The sequence below is a fragment of the Columba livia genome, unplaced genomic scaffold (assembly GCF_036013475.1).
Source record: "Columba livia isolate bColLiv1 breed racing homer unplaced genomic scaffold, bColLiv1.pat.W.v2 Scaffold_102, whole genome shotgun sequence".
Taxonomy (NCBI): Eukaryota; Metazoa; Chordata; class Aves; order Columbiformes; family Columbidae; genus Columba; species Columba livia.
This window is the reverse complement of record NW_027043007.1, coordinates 93095-102068: the sequence shown is the minus strand read 5'-3', so window position 1 is coordinate 102068 and position 8974 is coordinate 93095. Positions and strand designations below refer to the sequence as shown.

The window sequence follows — 8974 nt, the reverse complement described above, 5'->3', positions numbered from 1 at the left end:
GTGCCATGTCCAGCTCCAGCCCTGGGGCTGTGGGTGGGGCTGAGACCCGTCTGTGCCCCCAGCAGCTGCTGAGCCCTTCAGAGGGGCTGGGGCTGTGGGCTGAGTGCCCAGAGCTCTGCAGCCCCTGTGCCGGGCACGGCCGTGGGCCAGCCCAGCCTGGGCTGCTCTGCTGGGCTGGGCTGGAGAGAAAGCCGGGGCTGTGGGGAGAGCTGGGCAGGGGCTGGGCTGAGCTGGAAAGTGCTGGCAGAGGACACCCCGGTGCTGGCTGAGCTGTGTGGCCATGCAGGGGGAGGACTCACTCAGCGGGGTGAGCTGCAGAGCCAGGACACGCAGGGGCAGGAGAGAGGAGGCCGCTCTGTGCCCTCGGTGCAGGGACAGGATGGGAAGGTGCCCAGGACATTGGTCTCTCCCGTCGCCATTTCCAGCACTGCGCCACAGTTGCTGGGTCAGGTTTGCTCTCTGTCCACCTCCTTCCTCAGGCGCTGGTGCTCCCTGGCACTGCTGCCATTCCGGAACTGTTTTCCCCTCTACCCACACACGGGAACTGTCCCTGCAGCTCCAAAAAGGCCTTTGAGAAAGGATCTCAGGGAAAAAAATAGTCTCTGAAAGTCCTTTATTTCAGGTAAAGACCCAGAGAGCAGGGCTCCTCGTTTACCCAGCAATTAGGTATGAAAAGAAAAACAGACAGTGAATCAGTAAAGGATGAAAACATTCACACAATTTTAAAATCCCAGCATCACAACAAAATAAAGAAGACATGTCGAGCCTGCAGTGAGTTAAATTAAGACTGCCATGCAGCAGATAAGGGGCAGTTATTGCTTCAGAAAAACATCCAGTCATCAGTTTCCACATGGCGTCCTTGAGATAGGGGGAAATATGGAATTGGTGAAGCTGTGGGGGATAACTGTGTTGTGTTGCTTCAGAAAATATTTGACATGCATATCATAATAATAGTAATAACAACAATAACAACAATAATGAAACAAGCAGGCAAACAAATAAACCCAACAACAACAAAACAAAACAAGCGAAGGTGAATAACCATGAAAGAAAGAGGAAGACTGCCCCGTCCATGGAGCTCTGCAGAAGGAGCGTGGAGCCGTACATCGTATGAGGCGATATAGTTGGCATCAGCACGTAGAGAAGACTTTTGTAGGGAAGACTTTGAAGGGAGCGGCCTGACTCCATGCAGCTGAAAACCTGAGAGCTGGCAGTGTGCTGAAGGGATGGGGAGAAGTGTCCTGGGCTGAACAGAAACCTGTGGATGACACAAGGTTGGAGAGATGTGCTTTGCAGAGACTGGCAGGAGTCCTTCCCAGGGATGAGCGGGATGAGCTTTGGACACACGGAAAAATAAATTGGCTCTCAAGCGTGGTTTGGAATTAGTGCCACTGTCACTAGTAGCAGAAAGAGGACCGTGCCGTAAGGGAACTCCTTGTTCTTCAGGAGAAAAACTGAAGCTTTTTCACGTCCTTCCTTGTCAAAGAAGGTGTAATTCTTCAGTAGTTAGCCTCTGGCACCACAGAATCCCAGAATGTCGGGGTTGGAAGGGACCTGGAAAGCTCATCCAGTGCAATCCCCCCATGGAGCAGGAACACCCAGATGAGGTTACACAGGAAGGTGTCCAGGCGGGTTGGAATGTCTGCAGAGAAGGAGACTCCACAACCTCCCAAGACTCTACACTTGCCCTTGTTATATTTATTAAATTTTTCCCCGCCCAACTCTCCAGCCTGTCCAGGTCTCTGGATGGCAGCACAGCCTCTGGCGTGTCAGCCACTGCTCCCAGCTCGGTGTCATCAGCAAACTTGCTGACAGTCACTCTATTCCCTCGTCCAAATTGTTGATGAATATATTAAATAATACAGGCCCCAGCACTGACCCCTGAGGCACTGCACTAGATACAGGCCTCAACTGGACTCCGCCCCGTTGACCACGATTCTCTGGCTTCTTCCCTTCAGCCAGTTCACAGTCACCTCACTACCTGGTCATCTAGACCGCACTCCCTCAGTTTAGCTGTGAGGATGCTGTGTGAAATGCTTTATTTAAATCACGGTAGACCACATCCACCACTCTGCCATCATCCATCCATCTTGTTATGTCCTCATAAAAGTCAATGAGGTTGGTCAAGCATGACTTACCTTTGGTAAAGCCATGTTGACTGCCCCTAATGACCCTCTTATCCCTGATATGACTTGAGATGGTACCAAGCATGAGTCGTTCCAGCAGTTTCCAGGGGATGGAGGTGAGGCTGACCGGCCTACAGTTGCCCGGGTCCTCCTTCTTGCCCTTTTTGAAGACTGCAGTGACATTTGCTTTCCTCCAGTCCTGAGGCACCTTTCCTGTTTCTCAAGACTTGACAAAGATGATGGAGAGCGGTCCAGCAATGACCTCAGCCAGCTCCCTCAGCACCTGCGGGCGCATCCCATCCGGACCCATGGATTTATGGATCTCCAGATTGCCTAACTGCTCCCTAACCCAGTCCTCATCAACCCAGGCAAACTCCTCCATTGTCCTGCCTTCCTCTGGGGCCTCAGCAGTACGGGGCTCCCCAGGACAGCCTCCGGCAGAGCAGACAGAGACAAAGAAGTACTCAGTAACTCTGCCTTCTCTGTATCTTCTGTCACCAGGGCACCCGTCTCATTCATCAGTGGGCCGACATTGCCTCTGCTGTTAGTTTTATCTGCCACATATTTGAAAAAGGTTTTCCTGTTGTTCTTGACCCCTCTCGCCAGGTTTAATTCTAGGGAGGCCTTAGCTTTCCTAGTTGCCTCCCTACACTCTCTGACAACAGCCTTACATTCTCCCCAAGTGGCCAGCCCCTCCTTCCATGATCTATAAAACCTCCTCTTCCACTTGAGCTTACCCAGCATCTCCTGTTTGACCACGCAGGTCTCCTGGTTTTGCTCTCAGGGCTATTCCTTTGTTTAAGTTATATTTAAATGATATTTAAAGATTACACCTCTTAGACAGAATTGCCTTTTTATGATGCCTGATCAATGTATTTTCTCCCTGGTTTTGGTAGGTGGCTGAGGGGTAGAATATGGTGGTTGTTTCTCTTTTAGGGTATCAGCCACCCCAGGGTGAGGCTGGGTGACATTTTGGTGAGCTGAAAACCTCCAAAGGCGGGGATCACCGAGAGTCCCCGGGTGTCCTGCTGCAGGGCAGCACCACCCGCCTGCTCAGTTTTTCCTAATGCTCCGTTCAAAGCTCCCTGGAGGGTGTTGGTGGCTGCTGCCTCTGTCCCACCAGCCGCCACTGCAGAAGGGTTTGCCTCCCCCATCATCTCCCCAAGCAGGAGTCGCTGCTTTTCCAGTGCCCTGTGTCCCCTTCAGCAGACTGAAGAGGCCCAGTTGACTGAGCTGCTCCACAAAGCTTAAGTGCCCCTGACCCCACCATGACAGATGTTCCTCTGGACCTTCACTCGTGTCGTGGTTTAACCCGAGCTGGCAACACAACCGCGGCAGCTGATCACTCACCCCCTACCCCTTCCCCTCCCAATAGGGGAGAGAATCGAAAGTGAAGGGAGAAATTTGGACTGAGAGAAACGCAGTTTAGTAAAATGACAAAATGCTAAGAGACTTCTAGTAAATATAGATAAACCCATCATAACTCCCACGCCCTTCTCCTCAGGACTGCTCAGCCGGTCACATCCCAGCCTGTCCCGGGACACCAGGTTTGCTCCGCCCCCAGCGCACACCTTGCGCCTTGGCCTTGTAAGACTTGCAGAGGCTTTTGTCGGCCAAATCCACCACGGTGTCCAGGTTCCCCTGCACTGAAACCACAGTGTGTGACCATTTAAAGATTCTGGGGCGCGGCCGGAGCGCGATGACGTCACAACAAGCCCCGCCCCCGGCAGGCTCCGCCCCTGGCGTTGCCGGGACGCACAGGCGCAGCTCAGTCCTGTTCTGGACGCGGAGCGGAGCGGACGGCAAAGGCGAGGGGAGGAGTCAGTGGGCCGAGCCGAGCGCGAGCGACCGCAGCGAAGGGCGGGACTTGAGGAGGAGGCGCGGGAAGCGTGTGTGGTGGTGGAGAGGGAGAGGCCGAGAGACCGGCGCGACCTCGAGGCGGTGGCACGTGCGGCGACACGCCATGGCGGGCACGGCGAAGCCGAGGGAGCTGCTGAAAGCGCGGCGGGACGCGGGCAAGGCCGGGGCGCTGGGCCGGCTGCTGAGCACCTCGGCCACGAAGGTGCTGCTGCACAAGATCGAGTTCCAGCCCGCCAGCCACGGCTTCTCCGGCCAGCCGGAGCTGCTGCGGGCCAAGTACCTGCTGCTCAACCCCCGCACCGAGCCCGCCGAGCACCCCCGCGGCGCTGAGGAGGGACAGCCGGGCAAGCAGGGTGGGTGCAGAGGGCCGGGGGGCTCTCCCTGCGCTGCGCAGCCCGCGGCTCACCCGCCTCTCTCTCCCCGCAGGCAGCGACCGGACCCCGGGGCGCCTCGGGGACGGCGTCCCTGCGCCCCAGAAGGGGCTGTTCCCTGCAGGGCGCCTCGCCATGCAGTGGCAGCGTGTCCAGCGCATCGGCGCCGGGCTGCTCAACCTGGGAAACACCTGTTTCCTCAACGCCACCCTGCAGTGCCTCACGTACACGCCACCGCTCGCCAACTACCTGCTGTCCAGGGAGCACAGCCGCACCTGTGAGTGGGGAGGGGAGCGCCCGCCTGTCCCGGGGCTGCGCTCAGCACCCTGCGCACGGCTCTGCCGGGGCTGTGCGGCTGCCGGGATGTGCCTTCTCTGCTCCCTCCTGCCCGTTTCTCCGTGGAGAGGACATTCCTGCATACGGGAGCATCCACTTTTCCTGGCCGTAGCAGTGTTCCCGAGCTCTGCATCCTGCGTCTGAGAGGCTCTGTCTGTGCTGGACACAGCCAGGACTAAGATGGGTTTGTCCTCAACGGTCTGTCTTCTCCTCTCCCACTCCAGGTCACCAAAGCGGCTTCTGCGTGACATGCGTCATGCAGAACCACGTCACGCAGGCGTTCGCGAACAGCGGCAGCGTGATAAAGCCAGTGTCCTTTGTCCGAGACCTCAAGAGTAAGGATGGCTGCCCTCGCGTCCCCTCCTGTAGCCGTGCAGGAGGGCAGAGACTATTGCAGGAGCAGAACCTTTGAGATCAGGGCAGGTCTTGGCAGAGGTTCTTCCGAGACGACTCACTGAGCCTGCCAGGGCCTTCACGGGCCTTGTGGGGCTTCCCCCACGGCCCACATGAGTCTGACGTCTGGTTTGGGCCGAGGGAGCTCAATCCCCGCAGTCGCTGTCCCGAGGGAGGGCGGGAGGACCTGCCTCTGTTGCAGCGCGTGCTGCGGCTGATCCCTCCCTCTCCTGCAGAGATCGCCCCGCACATCCGCTTCGGCAGGCAAGAGGACGCACACGAGTTCCTCCGTTTCACCATCGATGCCATGCAGAAGGCCTGCCTGCCCGACTGCACCGAGTATGTGGGGCCTCTGGTGGCCGTCACTGCCCTTGTCTGCTGGTCCCCTGTGCCCGCGGGAGGGGACTGTGGGGTGAACGTGTCCCCCGGGCTGGGCTCATGGAGGGAGGTGCTGACTCCAGGGTCTGGGGTGGATGGCCCAGCTCTCTGCCCCTCTGTGACACAGCCCTGGGCTGCTGTCTGCCTTCTCCTGACACCTCCACCCCAGCACAGCTGCGGTTCTGTCCCCAAATCGTGTGACTGGGCTGGGTTTGGATCCTGAGGACACAGCGCTGGCCCGTGGGGGTGGCTCTTGGGGCGGGCGCTGTGTGATCCCAGCTGCCGTCTCTAGGTTGGATCGCCAGACCCAAGCCACCACCCTGATCCACCAGATCTTTGGCGGTTCCCTGCGGTCCCGTGGTGAGTGCTGGCTGCCAGGGCCTGGGCCTGTGACTCTCAGGGCTGCTGTTTCCCCGAGAACCTTGCAGTAACTTGGGAAAGTCACTAAGCATGTGCAAATTATGCAGAGCTGCAGCTGGTCAGTCTTTTGGTATCTGTGGGCCACCAAGCTGCTGGCTGTGGGTCCCCAGCTCATTGCCACCAGCAAAGGAACCCACGTTGCCAGCTGTCCCGCAACACTTGTTGTCCCAGCACGTACAGACTGCGAATGCTGGTGCTGCCGTCCCAGAGCCCAAACGCGGAAAAGGGCAACACGGCAGCCGCCTGCGCTGTGCTGGGGGTGGTGGTGCCGTGTTGTGCCAGGGGGTGCTCACTGCTCGTTCTCTTGCAGTGAAGTGCTCGATGTGCAAAGCAGTCTCGGACACCTTTGACCCCTGTCTGGACCTGCCGGTGGAGATCACGGTACCGGGGCAGGGTCAGGTGGGGAGGAGCTCTGCTCTGCAGGGGATGTTCCTGCAGCTGCACCGCTACTGCTCGAGGCTGTTTAACCTGCCAGTGTCAGGCACGGTGCAGGCAAGAGGGAATCAGCTTCTGTTGTTGCGCTGCCTCCTCTGCCTGGCCCTGACCTCTCCTCTGTCCTGGCAGCAAGCCGCAAACGTAGAGCAGGCACTGGAGCTGTTTGTGAAGCCAGACCTGCTGGGCGGAGAGAACGCCTACCTGTGTGACAAGTGAGTGTGCGGGGCTGGGGCGGGAAGGGGCCGCGGGTGTGCTGGTGGGAAGCAGGAGGGCAGCTGCAGTACAGGAGGACTTCTCTACCTGCTCCACCGCTAAACCGTGAGGTGCGTGGCTGTGAAGCCTGCGATGAAGCCTGTCACTCCTCATCTTCCCCGTCTTGAGACGGGGACCTGAGCCAGCAGACCTGGCCGTGAGCAGGTGTCCTGGAGCAGAACCCACTCTCACTAGGGTCATTTCCGTGGGGTTTGTGGCTTGGCCAGGGCTGGCAAGCACCTGGGTGGTGGAACAGCATGAACAGCTCAAGCTCTCCCTGTGCAGATGCAAGAAGAAAGTGTCGGCAACCAAACGCTTCACCATCCACCGAGCGCCCAGGGTTCTCACGCTTGCTTTGAAGCGTTTTGCCGACTTCACCGGAGGCAAGATCACAAAGGTGAGTGCTCAGCAATCCAGAGCGGGGCTGTGCCCTGTCCCGAGGCCCTGCTGCCCCGAGCAGGGTGGGAGGTGGTTCTGTGCGCGGTGCGAGCTCTACCGCAGTCCTGCAGCCCTTCCCCAGCTGTGCTGTGCTGTGGTGGGAGTTTGGCTCATCCCGGCATCTTCCTCACCGTGGGCTCTGCCTGGGGAGAGTGGGTTCTCCCTCCCTCACAAGACGAGACTCGTAGGACAGCTGAGCTGCTCTTGCCATCTGCTGTGCAGGCTTCTGAGACATCCTCTCTCTGCAGGACGTGGGCTACCCTGAGGTCCTGAACATCCGCCCGTACATGTCCCAGACCAGCGGGGATCCGGTCATGTACGGGCTCTACGCGGTGCTGGTGCACTCGGGGTACAGCAGCCACGCAGGACACTACTACTGCTACGTGAAGGTGAGCCCAGGGCGCTCTCTTGGCACCTCTCTGTGCTGGGGGTCGGCAGGAGGGTGCTCAGCAGAGGTGCGTGGTGTGGAGCACTGTGGGGTACGGGCTGTGCTCCGTCACAGGAAGTGTGGAGTTCTGCTCTTGCAGAGACCCCTCACCTGCCCGGGGTCACCTGCGGGTTTTGGGGAGCGGAGCTCTGCCGACGGGCGCTGTTCCTGCTGCTTCTCAGGCCAGGAGCGTCCCTGGACACAGCCCAACCCCGTTCTCTCTCCCTCCGCAGGCCAGCGACAGGCAGTGGTACCAAATGAATGACAACGTGGTCCGCCCCAGTAACATCAAGGTGGTCCTTAACCAGCAGGCGTATGTGCTGTTCTACCTCAGGTGAGCGTGCCCTGTGTCCCCGGCCCCTCTGTCCCTGCTCAGAGTGTGGGACAGGGCTGGGGGCACATGCCTGGATGTGGGAAGGAGCTTGGCCCAAGTAGCCCCAGTGCCCACGTGTATGTGCTGGCTCGGGGGAGGGCGGCAGCCGTTTGTTGTGGTTTTGCGGCAGCTCAAGAGCTCCTCACCTCCTCGGAGCTTCTGGCTCCTGGTTCTCGTGCGCAGCTATGATGAGTGTGTTGCAGTCGCTCCGACACTGGCAGTTAACACGTGCCCTTCTCTGCCTTCCCCAGGATCCCCAGCCCCGGGAAGAGCTCAGAGGGTCCCGTTTCCAAAGCTGCCTCCAGCCTGCCTGGCCGTGTCAAGCTGCCTTCTGGGTCACCGTCACCCAAGCTGGCCCTGAAAGCCAAACGCGCGGCTGCAGCATTTCCCGGTGACGCAGCCCAGAGGCCCAAGAAGCCGCGCTCCTCGCAGCCGCCACCCGCGCCCAGAGCGGCTCCAGGACTTTGTGGCCCCAGTCACACCAGTGGGGCCAAAGCGCAGGTTCCCCGGAAGCGCTGCTGGGAGCCCGGGCCCCTGCCCGCCTCCCCTGGGCTGCCGGAGCCAATCCCTGGCCAGGAGCCGTGGAGCAGCGGGGAGAACACCGGGACACCGGCAAGGGACCCTCGCAGCAGGGCTTCTGCCAGCCTGGTGCTGGCAAAGCTGAAAGCCTTCTTGTCGGCCAGGGCTGCTCCGCAGCCCAGCAGCACCATGTCACCACCACCGGCCAAGAAGCTGGCGCTTTCCGACACATAGGTGAGTCTGAGCTTCTGCCCAGAGACTTTAGTAGGTGCCTCGTGCCTCCGGAGCCGGGGCTTGTGTTGGGGAGTGCAGGAATGATGCTGGTACCTTGCTAAGCAGGAGGCGGGCGGGGAGAGCCCCTAAACCCCAGGGCTCTGCCCTCCCTCTGGGTCGGGGTGCGGGGCCAGGCCCCCGCTCTTGTTCCCATCCCTGCAGAGGCTGGAGAATTGGCTGCTGCCTCCTTGCTCAGGACGGCGGGGTGGCTGCGCCAGTCCCTGGAGCGGGGCGGCCTTGCCAGCCTTGTCAGGGCAGTGTGTCCCCGGGGGCGATGGGAGCTGGTGACACCACAGCTGGAGGCTGCAGAGTCGCCTCCTCCCCAGGCAGCGGCTGCACCGGCTCTCTGGGCGCCGCTGTGCAGCCGGGGCTG

The 8974-nt window shown here is 59.8% G+C and overlaps 1 protein-coding gene across 1 annotated transcript; it reads left to right on the top strand.

Annotated features, from left to right (window-relative positions):
- The first annotated feature begins 3825 nt into the window (after nt 1-3825).
- Nucleotides 3826-8562, top strand: LOC135577549 (ubiquitin carboxyl-terminal hydrolase 36-like). The gene is made up of 11 exons (XM_065047685.1): nt 3826-4339; nt 4413-4634; nt 4918-5028; nt 5323-5425; nt 5757-5824; nt 6195-6265; nt 6449-6531; nt 6857-6968; nt 7258-7398; nt 7670-7770; nt 8061-8562. The coding sequence occupies exons 1-11, from the start codon at nt 3826-3828 to the stop codon at nt 8560-8562; spliced, it is 2028 nt and encodes a 675-aa protein (XP_064903757.1).
- The last annotated feature ends 412 nt before the right edge of the window (nt 8563-8974 follow it).